General features: G+C 40.0%; 1 protein-coding gene across 3 annotated transcripts in view; it reads right to left on the bottom strand.

Moving 5' to 3' along the window:
- Positions 1–216: 216 nt before the first annotated feature.
- ZZEF1 (zinc finger ZZ-type and EF-hand domain containing 1) overlaps positions 217–15742 on the bottom strand; it is a 57199-nt gene continuing 41673 nt past the window's right edge. For all 3 annotated transcript variants that reach the window (XM_041463589.1, XM_041463590.1, XM_041463591.1), the window contains exons 43-55: positions 15170–15366; positions 14484–14603; positions 13409–13597; positions 12954–13054; positions 12315–12450; positions 10979–11338; positions 8959–9102; positions 7913–8081; positions 5979–6077; positions 5081–5246; positions 4269–4419; positions 3702–3773; positions 217–3220 (exon numbers count right to left, since the gene is read on the bottom strand). In XM_041463589.1, the coding sequence (XP_041319523.1) occupies positions 3146–3220; positions 3702–3773; positions 4269–4419; positions 5081–5246; positions 5979–6077; positions 7913–8081; positions 8959–9102; positions 10979–11338; positions 12315–12450; positions 12954–13054; positions 13409–13597; positions 14484–14603; positions 15170–15366 (1979 nt within the window). In that variant the 3' untranslated portion in view covers positions 217–3145. The remainder of the gene's footprint in view (positions 3221–3701; positions 3774–4268; positions 4420–5080; positions 5247–5978; positions 6078–7912; positions 8082–8958; positions 9103–10978; positions 11339–12314; positions 12451–12953; positions 13055–13408; positions 13598–14483; positions 14604–15169; positions 15367–15742) is intronic.

Below are 15742 nucleotides of genomic sequence, written 5' to 3'. Positions count from 1 at the left end.
ACAGCAGGGCTGGAATTTAAGAGATGACTCCACAAGTCTGGTTCCTGCATAGCTCAATGTAATATCAGATATTTACCAACCACATGAGGACAAGCAGGTTTGCTTACAGGCATGGAAAATGAGGATTCCTAAGAAAAACCCTGGATCTCACTACAAACTCCAGCATTAAACATTCAGTGAGGACAGGAGAAAAACAAACAAAAAACAGACACCGTGTTGTACTTTTTTTGATTTTATAGAATTTTTACAATATATTTCTCTTCATTTGCATATTTTACCCACATCTGTAGCTTTCTTTTTACATGTTGAACTGAACTGGAATAAATCTAAAGGTTTGATATATTTTAAACAACTGATAAAAATTGCAAAGTAGTAAACCCGTAAGAAAAGAAATTATAAAACTCTCGTTTTTAAGTGTTTAATGAAAGCAAGTCAAGTGTATCATTAGGAACAATATGATTTGTTTTAAACATATCATAGGTGATCCAGGCAGGACAATTTTTTTAGTTTTTCTTATATTAGGCACATTTTTTTTCAGCATACCTGTTTTCCAGACAGTTTTATACAATTCAATAGCATCATTCACATCCACTTGGAACTTCTGCATAATTTTCAAAATGTGATTGATCATGAATATTCATTATTGGTATTCTATTCCTCTTTCTTTAGAGCTACCAGAAGGAAAAAAATAATCAGTGTTTCTTGTCTGTTAAAAAATCCATAATTAATGATTTGAGTTATAAGGCAGCAACAGATTCAGTGTCAACTCAGGTCACAGTCCTTCAGTTCCATCTAGTGGGTAGAAATTATATTTAGTGGACACTGTTCCTAGACAGTTCCTTCAGGGCAAGACGACTGACTCACGAGGCCAGTCACTGCTGGTAGAGTAAGTTGAGTGGTAATGCCTAGCAAGGAGTTCTGGCCACTCCTGTGTCATCCTTGCAGCCTCATGTCTTCATCCAGAAAGCAAAAGGACAGTCCAACAGAAAAAAAGTGACTGTGACAGAGCTGTGACAGGTTCTATGAATGGTTTATTTACAGTCTTCATCCCTGATGTGAGAAAAGAAAAATCCTTCTTTGAGTGCCGGGGCAGATGTCAGCACAGCAGCCCAGTGCAAATCCATGATTCCTCAGCCATGGGTGCCCACAGAGGCAGTGAAGAGGAAGTCCTCCTGCTCCAGAGAAGCAATTTCCAAGTGCTCACCTGCCCCATCCACACGACTCCCTAACATCAGTTTAGGAACATCTCCCCTGCCCAGGATCTGTTCCAGCAATGACAAGTGTGAAGCAGTTGGTTCCCCAGGATCTCTCAGCCCTGCAGGGAGGCTGCAAACTCAAACACCTTGTGTGGGAACAGAATGATCTGTGCATTAAAGGTACACCACAATCTTGACAATTCCCTTCCCATCCTGATGTCTTTAAGGAAATCAACTCATGATGCTCAAGGAGGGCTTTCAGAGCAGCATCTCTCTGCTTCCTTACAGTCTTTCACAAATATTACACTTTTCCTGTATCCTGGCATTCTCATTTGCTAAGAGAGCCACTCCATTCCTGAAAGCATGGTGCTTCTTGGACTTCAGTTTTAAGTCTTTCAAGCAGAATAATCCCATTCTAAATCAGCACTTGCTGTGCATTCACTTGGCTGAACAGAAGTCAAAACAAAACTCTACAGCACAAGAGGCCATCAAAAAAAAATCCAAGGGATGTATTACTGCATGTTTCCCTCTCAGAGGGAGATTGGGCCACCCTTGAACTCCAGCCTCAGCTGAGAAGACCATCAGTTCAGAGGACACTCCCCAGAGCAGGGCTCTTGTGCACTGGTATTTGGGCACCACTCAAATTTTGGACAAGCAGAGTCAATAAATACATTTCCTTCTGACAGAGCCACTGCTTCACACAACTTGCGTTCAGCTACTATTAGAGCTTTTGGCTGCCTTTTTTTTTTCCATTCTCCAGTGTTGGGGTAAAGAAGCAAAGAAGAAAATATTTAGCATTACAAGTAATCTGAATTTATATTTTACAAGACCAGCTCTACAAACTGTGCAATGGTACACAAAATACACCCCCAAATCTTTCTGTGTCCTTTTTAACTCTTTGGAAAGGGAATAACCAATATAGCTGTGCAGGAAGAAAGCCAATTTATTGCAGCATAGAAGGTCTGCAATTCACTCCATGTTCACTAACAGAAATGTGGTTATTGCTCTGTAAGATAAGAGTGGATTGATCATTAACCCCACCCTGAGTGCTGGGAGTCTGGGTTCCCAACATTGCCAAGAAGGACCTCCTAAGCCACTACTATCAAAATAACTGAAGGAAAAAAAATGTCTTCTCATAATTTCTTGTAAAGATGTGATTTTTCAGAAACATGTAAGTTCTCCAGGTCTTCATATCACCACTGCCTTGTGACTGAAGGCCAGCCTCTGCTCTCTGCACTACAACAATGGGCTATTTGGAATAATACACTGGAGATAAAGCAAGGTAAGAACAGGTGACCCAAAGAACAGGAGAAACATAAAGCTTTTGCACAAGGATGCTGTGAAACTGGAATCCTGCAACTACTTTGCAAATCACCCACAATTTGTTTCACAATCTGTAGTTTAGTAAGAATTGAAATCATTTTCCTTGGGAAGCAGCCTCCAAAGCAAAAATGACAGGATTCAAGCACGGACCATTGATGGAGCAGCCACCAGACTCTGGTTTGCCTGTTCCACTCTGCAGATGTACAACAGACACTGCTGATGGCAGCACCCCGAGTTCAGCACTATTTTCTGAAGCTGACACCTTTCATGGATCAAGTTTCCTCAGGAGCAGATGATACAAACGTGGGGGCCTTCCATTCTCATACTTCAGCTACCTTCATTCCTTTACTTCCTCTGAATAAAAAACAATATTGTTCTGTTTACTCTAACATGCTACAATATGTGCATACATAACTGTAGGCGACGCATGAGTTACTTCAGGATGTGCTTTTTCATTGAAGTGAGCTGTTACTTTTACAAATTCTACATCAAGGTGGAAGGAAGGAAGGCTGCAGAGTGCTCATACACTGAAGCTGAAGGAACTTCTCCTGAATGGAGTTAAGATGTTTGTTCCCATGTCCTATGGACAAACTACTCTATCCCATGCACTCCGGCCTGAGCCAGTATTAAACATTCCAGAAACTTGTTGATTTGTTTGGATAGTTAATGGCAAGGCTGATAGCAGCAATGTTTTTCAGGGCCTAGAAGAGAAAAGGAAAAACAAAGTCACACCAAATATTCTCCTCAAGGCCAAAGTGTAAAGAAATCATATGAAACTAAACAGAAATAGAAACTTAGAATCATGGACTGGTTTGGGTTCAGAAGGACCTTAAAGATCATTTCATTCCACCCCCTGCCATGGGCAGGGACACCTTCCACTATCCCAGGCTGCTCCAAGCCCTGTCCAAGCTGGCCTTGGACACTGCCAGGGATGGGGCAGCCACAGCTGCTCTGGGCACCCTGTGCCAGGGCCTCACCACCATCATGGGAAGAATTTCTTCCCAATATCCTAGAAAAGCATTCGTGCAGAGTTCACTCACAACTTTCAGAGGCCTGGCAAGGTACTGTAATGACCAAGTATATTAATATCTCTTTTATGAACTCCACTGGGCAATGGGAAAGCATCCAGTGTCTGCCACAAAGATCCCAGACCCTCCCAGCCCTGGGGCTGTGCAATCCTACCTGTGCTGTGCAGCGATGAAGATGATCTTCAGTATTTAAGGCAAGCAAATACTCCTGTAGAGATCCAAGCTCCTGCAGCCAGAAAACATGCAATGAACATCAATGTTTCTACCAAAGGTGATATTCTACTAATTAACATCAAAATGCTGATCATTAGAGTCCCCAGGAACCAAAGGTATCAGAACTGCACTCCAGACTCTCCCAAACTAGAGCACAGTTTGTGATCACAGAAATGAGCTCATGACACTATTCATATTTAAAGTTCCAAACTAACTCTATGAAAACCACAAGTAAATACCTTTAAATTAATTATTAAACCAGAACTGCTCTCAGAATAAACAGTGGCTTTAGGGCCTTAATAGTCATGATTAGCACTTAAAGTCCAATGATGGATAAGGTAACAGAATTCCCCTCTAATTAGAATTTGTTGCCACACTCTGTAAGTGAAAGTTGTTAATGTTTCTGTAGCTCTGAGGGATAAAGGACAAGTGAATTTAGTGTTACACTGAATTCTCTGTCATTCCCAGCACTGAGGAAAGGAGGGATAGAAACACAGGAACTGCTTACAGTAACTCTGTTTTCTGTCACAAAGAAGAGTTCTGCCAGCGCACGATGAAGAGGGAGGAGGATACCAGGCTTGGCCGAGTCGTGACACGAGTTGTTTTCCATGTGGGTGAAGAGCTGCCAAAGTGGCTTCAATAAGGTGAGGTCACAGTCCCTGAGAAAAAAAAGTAATTTAAATGAAATTGTGATGCAATAGTGAGTAACCACCATGCCCATTTCTGGGAATGGGGAGAGGAAAGCAAACCAAATCAAATTTAAAAGAACAAAACCATACATTTGTGACAATAAAAAATATTGTTAACAATAAAAAATAACCACTTTGCTAAATGTTCTTTCATCTAGAAATACTCATGCCATATATACATAAGCTCAGGGACACATATCTCTTCTAAAACTCAATTACAGGCTTAGTGGTACAACTAAAAACAATAATTTGGAAGCTATTTACTTTACACAGAATCAGATCATCACTTCACCAGGTTATTATTTCATCCTTACCTTAATTCTGCAGTATAACTAATAGAAAGAGAATAAATTTCTAGATAATTAATTAAGATCTACCTTTGTCTTGATTTGTGATGATTTTTTTTTCTTTACAATAACATTTGAATTAATTAGATTTCTTTAAAGGCCAAGAAAGAAGAGAGAGTAAAACATTTCTGCTATCAAAGCAGAAATGATATCAAAGCCATCAAGCACTGTAAATTGCATCGAAAGACAAATTAAGAAAACTTGCTTCAAATCACAGGGGTTTTTTCCTTAAAATAGTATCAGCTGAATGCCTTTTTGTTGCCTTGCCCTTGCAGGGCACTCACCCCTGGCTGCTGCACTGCACTATCTTCAGCAGCAGGTGGATGGCCTTCAGGCGCTGGTGCCCCGTCTGGCGACACGCCACTCCCACCTGCCACTCCCAGATCTTGGCCAGAGGAAGGTGAGGGATTACCCTTTCCTCAGACAGCATCTGCTTTAGAATTTCAAAGCCTGGGAAAAAAGGAAATTCAAACAGCTGTTCAGTTTTGTAGGGATGCATTATGTTCATATAGTCAAGTACTGCAAGCCAGAAATATTGAATTAAAATGCCAAACAAAAATCTGAGATAACTCCAGATTACATCCTGACATGGCAACTCTTTCCTCAGGTAAAACTTACACAAAAATTGGAAAGAATCACATCCAAAATTAAATTTTTGCCCAAATAAGGCAAAGAAAACACAGGCCCTCCCTATTATATGATATGCAGTAGAGTTTTGCTGATAGCAAATAATCCACCAGCCTCAATTTCATTAAAAATATTTAAACTCTGAAATAAACTAACAGAACCTCTTATGCCAAAAATTAGACCCAGAGCCATCCTATTTTAATGGATAACCACTTTGGAAAAATGCAATTACCATTATTTCTGTTTCCAGTTATGGCATCCTGGAGTGTTTACTAAATACTCTGTGTAATTACTATCATATAATGGGATTTTGCATGCAAATCACATTATTATAATTGTAATCTCCAAGTCTCTGTGAAGATTCTGTGTTTCTACCCCAAAATCACAGGAAATAGGAGACATCAGTTGAGTTTCAACTTGAACAAAACTGATCACGTTATTTCTAAGACACTGAATGCAATTCTAAGTCAAGGAAAAGGGATAACCACAGGTCTCTCAAAGCTCAGCAAAATTACAAAAAAAGACCCTTTTCAACACATTCTGAGCATCTCTTACCTGTCTGAAACCTGCCCAGATGACCTGCTGTCACTGTAAACTTATAACCCCACTCAGTGTTGCTCATGTCAGAAGTGAATCGGTAGTAGAGTGTGTCTCCTGTGTGCAGGGAAGGAAGAAAGCCCACATTACTATCTTCTGAGTTAGTTTTGCCATCTCAAATACAACTTAAATGGAAAGTTAATTAAAAGTAATTAATTAATCGTAGATGTCTTCATTTAAGGAAGGTCTTTTATTTTTTGGTAACTATGAAACACAAAGAACAGGTGACAAAGAGGAGGCTGAAGCAAAACCCACAACAGTTTCCCCTGTCTAAAGATACTGGATAGGAAGGATAATGTCTTTTACATTTTTGATAACTAAATATAGGAAATTAAAGAAATTCCATGTTCTGCACATGTAACTTTACTTTTCCAATTGTGCTAATGTATCAGTTATGATTTATGAAACAAGAACCCCTTTACAGGCAGCCAAATTCTTTGCGACAACACTTGAATTCACTGGACAAAAGGTTTAAAATATTTGAAAATAAAATTATTACATGTCAGAAAATTAAACTGAATATTTTTACTCCAAGGAAGAAAACAAACTTAATCACTTAAAATAGAAGGACTATCAAAAACATTTGACCACTTAATAATTAGGCAAAAAACATTTAAAAGGTTTTTGCCATTGTGGTATCTACACCTTCAGAGATAAATCCTGGTAGTTAGCTGTAACATTACACAAAACATTTTCTTACCTACTGTGCTCTATAATACTAGAGCTGTTAAAATAACTTCCTGCCCTGTCACCCTGGGACAAGCAGGCTAGATTTCATTGGGAAGCAGAATTTTCAAAGTTTCATGAACAAGAACAATTTTAAAAACATTTTTTAGGATTTAAAATGAAATATCTATAAAAGAATTTATCTTTATATCATGAAATGGAGACAGTGTTCTCTCCTACTTACAGGAGAAAGCCCTTCAATCAAATGAAAAGCCCAGAAGCCTTTAAAGGTCTGGTTTCAGCTAAAACCTGCTGGAATCAAGAGCCTTAATCCAGACAGCCTTGGTTGGAAATTAATTTCCACAAGGTGAAACTCAAGTTTCACAGCCAAGGCTGCTCTAAACCATGAGCTTTGAAGTTCAGCTCCTTGGCAAACCTTGGCAACTATTAGGGATGAAAAAGAAGACAGATAGAAGTTCACAAAAATCGAAAATATTTCTACAGAACACACATCTGCTTTTAACCAGTACCTTGTAACCCAAACTGGTTTGCTAAAGAAAGTTCCTAAATCTCTTCACAGGTGCTGACAATCCTTGAAGTCAAGAGCTTCCTGCAGTGCCCCAATGCTCAGTGGGTTAAACCAGGTTAAAATCAGAAGCAGGGGACTGTGCAGTCCTTGAGCTCTCTGGCATTTGCTGCTCACTGTGCTCTCACAAATGTGCCTAGAGAATCCAGAGTGCAGCTGGCAGTCAAACCCTGGGTTTTTTCCAGCTGTGCTCTGTGGCACCAGCTGGAGCCAAGGTGCTGCCACTGGCTCTCTTTGCTCAGAGCAGCAGCAGAGCACAGAGACAGAGATAAGCATATCTTTTCTTTTTTTTAAATAAAAAAACGTGCTTCCTGTGGAAAGTAAGACAAGGCATAAACAATGTAAGTGAATATTGTGCAGAACAAGGACTGTGTTGGAACAGAACCAAGATCAAATTTGTTTCCAGTAGCTGAGTGCATGCTTTGACTGAGTGGTGGAAAGAAAAGGTCACAGCACAACAACAGATAAGCCACTTTGCAGAAACAAATGCAAGAGCAGCACGTCAGAGCAAACAGAGTGGGACAAGGAAAGGATTGGCTTTTTCCCTACACATCTCGGGAGCATCCACATTTAACTCATCAGGAGTTTCTCTCAGGAGTCCCAGCAATATCCTATATACCCTTGAAGCAGTCCTGTTCACCTGGAAGCTCGAAGTCAGTCCATTTCTGTGGAGACCCACTGAAGCTGTGCCGATCCTGCTGGAAGTCGCTGCTGCTGGACATGAGCAGCTCATCACAGCCCTCCTCCGTGTTACACTGGGAGTCAAACTTGATGGAGAGGTAGATAGCACCAGGAATGTGAACTTTATCCTGAGAAATAAACACAGCAGCTTTGTGTCCTGTCACACTGTACTGCCCATAGCCCACTTAACTTTCACCATACGAACAAGGGAGATATAAAATATATTACAGCATCTCTGTGAGTTTTTTACCTTAATATTTTTACCCTGAGCTAATTTAACAAATGTAAAGCATGGCCTATTGTTCACATTAGCTGTTAAGCATGTAAAATGAATTGCCAGCAATGCTTTCCTTTTTTAAAAGCAGTGATTGTTGCTGATATTGATCTCGATGCCAGAACCTAAGGGGTTATATGCATTTTAAAAATGAAAATCAGAGGAGTCAGAGCAGCAGGGAAATGAAAAATCCCAAGAGTGCCCAAAGGCAACAATTACTTACCAAACTATATCAGAAAAATGCTATCAAACAGTATTAAGAGAAGAAAATCAGAAACTGTTTGTGTCAGAGGAAGAGTCTAAAATGAGAAATACAAGAAAAAAGACACCACTCCTACTTTCACCTAACAGCACAAGGACCAACTGGAAGAGGCCAACTGAAACAAATCTTTGGAAGGAAGGGTAGAAACATTTGATCATTAAGGTCTTGAAACCATTTACAAATCTGATCTACTTCAAATACATGCACAATAAAACCATGTAAGTTATGCACTTTTCATATGATTGAATTAGAATTACATTAAAGTGCCTGACTGAACACATTTCTTTGCAGGGCAAGGCCTGAGCTATCTGACATCAGCCTTTTCCAAGGAAGACTGAGCAGATTTCACAAGTGCTTCAAGCACAGAATTCAGTCCCACAGATATCCATGTAGAACTCTGAGAGGCTTCTGCTCCAACCCCTGGGTGATTCCAGCTTCAAGTCATGCCTGTAATTCATGCCTGCCCTACCTCAAAGTTGGTATTGTTGTTGTAAGGATGCTGAGATTCCCTCATCTGCACAGCCATCCCTGGCTCCTCCATGAACTGACAGGCTGTCAGGGCCATGGTCCCCAGCATGCTCTCCTTGCACCCATGCAGCACTTTCTGCAGAATCTGGGGAGGAGAAATGTCATGGAAATATAATTTACTGTCAAAAGAACATTTACAGCTGTACATTCTGATGGCTGACATGAGTCATGTCCAGCCACACAGTATTTTGGAAGAAGGAACCAAGGAACCAGCAAGAAGCAAAATAAATTCAGAAATTATGCCTGCAAGTGTCACCTCCCTAAGCACAAAAGATTTCACTCTGTCTTCTGTTGTAATCCTTTCATTCTTTATTTGACAAAATTATGACAGATATTGGCCATGTCTCTTCACACAACTGCTAGAATCAAGGCTAATCCATAAAGTAATTAACAGGAAACTCAAGCTGTAATCAAGTGAGATAAACAACTTTGTTAACATACTAAACAGGCTCCTTTACCTTCTATACCCACAGGTTTTGATTTGAATAGAATATGTCATATATTTCAGCCTTCAAAAACAAAAAAAAATGTACAACTCTGCATAAGAAATGATAAAGTACCAATGAGATGGCTGAAGTTTTGAAAGCAGCAGATGCAAGTCCTGTGCATTTAAAACTACCCAAAAATGCCCTTTAAACCATCAGGACACACTAAAAAGAATTCAGAACCACCTGAGTCTCCCTTTTGCTTATTTTTATAACAGTGCAGAAAAGCCCTGAATCCAGGAATTCTTTTACTTGAGGCCCTTTCATGTAACTCATTAAGGCCATGGCTTCACCTACCATCTCCTAGCTCTTCCCACAAAATGTAAAACACCAGCTCAGACCAGTAGGTTCATCTCCTAATCTGCCAAAAACTGATTTCTTGGGAAAAGGAAAAACAAAAAAAACAAAGGCAGCATGTAGCAGTTCCCTGAATGCACACTTTGCCCTGCACACGCAGAACAGCCTAAGACAAAGGCTAGGTTTTTGAATTTAATATGCCTTAATATATTTTATTCTATCAGTTCATCCTGCCCTTTTCTGAACCCATAAAAACACCCTGGGGCAACAATTTCCATGACTTACTGTCAAGAGCCTGTTCTTTTGGTTTGTTTTGGACCTGCCACTTATTACTTTAATCTGACACTCCTTTGTTTTCTTACTGGGAGGGCCAGTGAATAATACTTGCTCTTAAGTTGTGCATGCTATTTACTGCTTTAAATCTACAGAGAAAGAGGAACAGACTTTTCCATTACTCCTTTTCCCTCAGTGCCTCACAGGGGAAAGATCCAGAATGAAGAAAACCAGTTGGTTTCTCATACTGAAGTTATTCCATGGCTGTAATAATCCCTGCCATTCTTCTTTAGGCCTCTTCCAGTTGTACTGCACCTTATTTTCATTTTTTAATGAGATGAGGGGAGTCACTGCAGCCCAAAAGAGTGCATCATATTGGTTCAGTGGCACATCAATGCCTTCTGCTTTATTTTTCACTCCCTTTTTGAAGATTCCCAGCACTTGATTTGCTTTGACTGCCGTGAAGCCTTGAGCTGACACTTTCATTACAACATTCTATTATAATTCCAAGATCACTTCCACCACCAGCTCATCAGTGGAGTAACAGGTATTACAATACAGACATTGAGATCTAAGAAAAAGCAGCTTTTAAAAGGCACTGCCAATTTTATCCATTTCTCTATATTACCATCTATATTGTCTATTTTCAAATCAGACTGCCTATTTTACCAGTTTCTCTTTCATAACTGAAAGAGTTCTCTCTACACAGCTACTTTTCCCATTTTCTGTTAACAAGATCAGCACATCAAGACACTGACAGATTCCAACTGTTTTTTTCAGAACTAATTTAAATTTTGGACTTTCAATTTAGTTGAAAAAAAAGGAACTGCAAGTACTTCTGTTAGTCAGAGTCTCGTGGCATGTGGGCACAGGTTTTGTTCACATGTCTAAGTGAAATCCACTTACTTTTTCCCATAGCTGCTTCTCCTCTAGCTGCATCAGCATGTCCAGGATGTATGTCATATGGGCTGGGCCACTGAGATCTAGGATTTCCTCATTTATTGCCACATCATCAGGCCACTCAGCTAACAAGGATGCCAGCACATGCCTGGCATACAGAACTGCAATAGCCTCATTGACACGATACAGGTAGTCCCTCACAGCCTTTTTACTCCTGGAGTCCAGCTCCTTGTGCAGGAGAATGGAGCTCTTGGTGCGGCGCTGCTTGGCATAGCTGAGCTGCAGGTCACTCTCTGTGTTGGTGATGAGTTTCTGGGCAACAGGATTGGTTTCTTCTGTTGCTTTATCACAGAGTACAGGCTTTGACTGCAAGAAGAGAAATGCAAGTTTGAAAACAGGCCGTCAGTAATTTACTGCCTTATGTTTGGACATCTGACTGGTCAAACTGCAAGCCGAATTTACAAATGAATTTGTCAAAAACCCCACAAAAGTAGGATCTCTCACACAGCTGTAGATTTCCTGACACACTGTTTATGTCTACACACCTCAGTATACACTGATGCATTTGTGGAAACAGCAGCCAGAATTCCAACCAGAAGTGTTAACTGAAGCTCACCTACAGAGGTAAAGCCATCAAGTGCCCTGAAATGAGGCAAGTTGGGAGGGACTTTTGGAGACCACTTGCTCCAAATTTGACTCAAGGTTGAGATAACTTCAAAATCAGGGCTTTGTCCAGTTAAGTTTGGACAATTTCCAGGCGTGGGTATATTTCACAGCCTCTGTATAAGCTGTTGAAAGGCCTATTTTTTCTTATAATTATGTGAAACTGCTTCAGGAAGCTCCTTCTCCTTTGCTATGCAACTGATAAACAGCTGTGCTGGTGACACCCCATGGCCAGGAGTGAGCCCTCAAAATAAAGCAGAGCTGTGGAACCCTGAAATTGAATGCAAAACCCAAAGCTTGCAAGTCTAGTGTCTACTTTACAAGATAAATTCATTGCTTCCTTGTTCTGCTGAATTTACTGTAAGATACCAATGATATGCTAAAACAGTAGCAGGGCACAAGCTTACAGCAATGAGATACAATCTCTCTTGTGTAAGGGGAGGAAACTACAGCCTGCAATCACAATTTGTTCTCCCGATCTGGGAATCAAGTTCTTTCACTTCCTTAAGGAAGGAATAACAAGGAAGAAATACTTGCTTCTTGTACCTGCTCATTCACTCATTCATTTTGACATAAAACATTGATAACAGATTATTTCAGAAGTATAAAAAAAATTCTCAGACATGAATGCCAAAACTGATTATTTTCCAACTGTTGCTTTTTGTAGAGGTGTCCATACCAAACAGGGTAAGATGATCATATCTGTATCCACTGCCTTGGAGCTCTGCTCCTCCAGCCTCAGGCGTTTGCTGGGTTGCCACTTCTGAGCCAGCGTCCGGATCCTCTCATCCGTTGTGATCACATCCCCATCAAACCTTCACAGAAAATCAAAAATACACAAGTGTCTTTCCAAAGTAATGCAAACTCAATTAGGGCAATTAAATGCAAATTAAATCTTCCCACCTCCAGTTTTGGAAAGATTAAGCTATGCCTATTTTTATCATGTTAACTGTTCCCATGTTTTAACAAGCCAAAGGATTTTAATGTTACAAAACCACTCATTTCTGTGAGAACATGGTGTCTCTGTGAGATGCTTTGAGTACCAGAAGCCACATGTGAGCTCTTGACTCTTCCGCAGTTCACAGAATTCAGAGCCACAGTGGATCTTCATATGGGAGCTACCACATAGAAAAGAGCATGTGATGTGTTTCAGAAGATGGTGACTTGCTTCCATAAATACAACTTAGCAGGAGTTTATTTCCTTACTTTTTCACACATGAAAACCAAATCTTATCTTTTGAAGAATTTCTATCCAGCACTGAGAGGATTTTAGATTTTCACCCACCACTTTCTCTGCTGGACCCAGAATTTCACATACCTCTTCTGAACTTCCAGGAAAAAAGATTCTGTTCTTTTCATCTGCAGCTCATACATGGCTCGAAGAATGTGGAGAGGTGCATTAAGTGCATCGTGTGTCATCTGAGCAAGGAGCAAAAAGAAATTAAAAACCCCCAAAAACACATCAGAGGGGGAAAGGAAAGACTGAATTTCTTTAAGGATGACCTAAGCATTATTTCCCACTTTGTAGGTAGACAATTAATGAACTTAGTATCTGGATTAATCATAATGAGAAGAATTTAGCAAAACACTGTATAATGATTTTGTAGCATTCATTACTGTAGTTCTATTTTGTTTTCTTTAAAGAATGATGCATTGCAATCACAGACCCATACTCTATAAATTTAGAAGGAAAACAACCATATGAATTACCAAATGTTTTGTGCAACTAGCAAATGCACATTTACCCAAGAGGAGGTAAACTAATTTAAATACCAAGAAGCATATTTTGGTAGCTTCATCCAGGCCCTCCAGAGGATCAAGTTTGTTCTGCTCTGAGTCAACAGGACCAACAACAGGCTGCTCCACATCTTGATCTTGTTCCCTGTCTTCCAGCTCAGTATCCTCCTGTTCAGCCAGGGAACTGATATCTTGCTTTGAGGAATACAGCATTATTGACAAAATCTACACAGAGAAAAGGTAGCATATGGTGTGACAGCTGTAGGTATTAGTAGTTTATTTGCAATCACCATCTCAGAGGAACATTATCAGACCTGGACAGTGCTTAACACATGCTATATTACAAAGAAGCACACCTAAAAGTAAAAAACAACCTCAAAACACCAACAAAAACCATTTCCCACTGCACTAATGAGTTACACCTTCCATGCTGCTGCAAAGACAACTTCAGCGATTAGCTGAAAGTGCAAAGGAAGTTGAGAAAATAATTATTTAACCATTTCAGTACATCGAAGATTTGAAGATTCCAAGAAAAACAGAGCAAAGGTGACCATCCCCAGAATGCCAGTGATGCCCCTCCACACCCTGCTCCTTTGAAAACAGCCCTTTGGCTTCACCATAGTCCTGAAGATGAATTTACACAACTCCTGCCTAAGATAAAACATAAGTAACAGTTGAACCACAGTTATCTTTCAGCAATTAACAACCACTGTGAAAGAATATGCCCACATGTGCATTGATCTCCCCACCTGCACTGCAGCAAAAAATGCCTTTCTTTGAGGTTATTTTCTAAATTGAAGAATGGAATTCTCAAGAACAGTCTAAATAAAATCCATAAAACAATCTGAGTAGGTGAGTGATGTCTCATCCTGCAAATTGTTTTCCAAATAAAATCAGATTAGTGAAAATCAGCCCCTGCTTTAAAGAATTTAGTCTATTATCCACAGGATTATGATGGGCAGAAGGAAGCAGATTCAGGGATACAGTTAAGTGACCATTTTTTTAGAGACTAATTAGAGATAATCTTGAGCCCCAGGAGGGCAGTGTACTGCCATAACCTTTGATGCCACTGTGTGAAGCCTGACTTTTTACAAAATGTCACTTTTCTTACCTCCAAGTCTCGGAGAAGCCAAGTCTTACTGAAGCCAGTTCCTTTGCTACACTTCTTCACTAGAAGTTTGAGTAAACCAGACTGAAGAAAGGCAGACTGGATCTCCTTAAAGCCATGAATCTGCACACACAGACACACACAAATAAATAACTAAAAAAGGAACAATGCATCATAGTGATTGTGAGGTCTTGTCACACAGCCTTGGGTGAATTTCCTGCCCAGATGAACTACACTAGGAATCTTTTCCTTTCATTTTCCTAAAATAAAAATCCTCACTTCAAATCCCTTAAAGGTATCATCTATGATGTGCACAGAGTAGTAACTGAGAATCTGTTTTGATCTGACACTCAAAAATTTTTTTTTTTTAAAAATCCTCTTCAAATACTCCAGGAGTGAAAAAAGTGAGCTTCACTCCATAAAATGTTACCTCTAGGAATTTCTTCCTGAGGTCTCCTGAATGGCTGGCCCCCACAGAGGAGAAGCAAAACAACTTGCAGCTCAGACTCACAAAAGCTATTTAGAGCCCAGCAACATTTCCAGCCCCCTACAGAGTGGGAATAAAGGGTCCAGCTGTGACAGAAATGCCCTTGTGGCAATTCCCCAGTGGGCTCAGTCAATACCCAAGTTCCTGCAGCGCAGGGTAGAACATGAATTTTTATTTCACTACCACATTCTGTGTCAGATACCTTCAGAGTTCTGTACAGCCCCTTCAGAGCCAGTGACAAGACCCAAGTTGTTTCCACTGCCTCAGCATAGCTGCTGTCCATGCTGGTCTGCAGGAGGTGGGTGGAGATGAGGACAAAGTGCTGCAGGTACTGCCTCAGCTGGGTCTGGGAATCACTGCCTTCCTGCTCACATTTCTGAATCAACTGATAGTCTTTCACTACAAGAGAGAAAAAACACAATTCACTTGGTTCACATCAAAATGTTGTAGAGTCATCTCTTAGCAGGTATGAGTAGGCTGAGATATGAGACATCCTTACATCAATCATGTTCTAATAAAGGTCTTATACAAAAATTATCTCAGATTCCCTGAACAGTCAAGAAAGTATTTAATTTTTCAGTACAAGTTAAAAATCCCCAGGTCACTCCTGGCAACAGCACATATTTGCACATTAGCAGTACAGCATGCAAAGTAGCTCATGTTGTATTTTACAATTAAAATGGGGAAAATTCTGACCTGCAATTGATATAATGAAATAAATATTGCTGATCTTACTGTTTAAAATGTCAACAGTTAAGCAAAAAGAAAAGCTTTA

The sequence above is a fragment of the Pyrgilauda ruficollis genome, unplaced genomic scaffold (assembly GCF_017590135.1).
Source record: "Pyrgilauda ruficollis isolate IOZ18807 unplaced genomic scaffold, ASM1759013v1 scaffold168, whole genome shotgun sequence".
NCBI lineage: Eukaryota > Metazoa > Chordata > Aves > Passeriformes > Passeridae > Pyrgilauda > Pyrgilauda ruficollis.
Note: the sequence above shows the minus strand (reverse complement) of the source record. Positions and strands in the feature narration are given on the sequence as shown.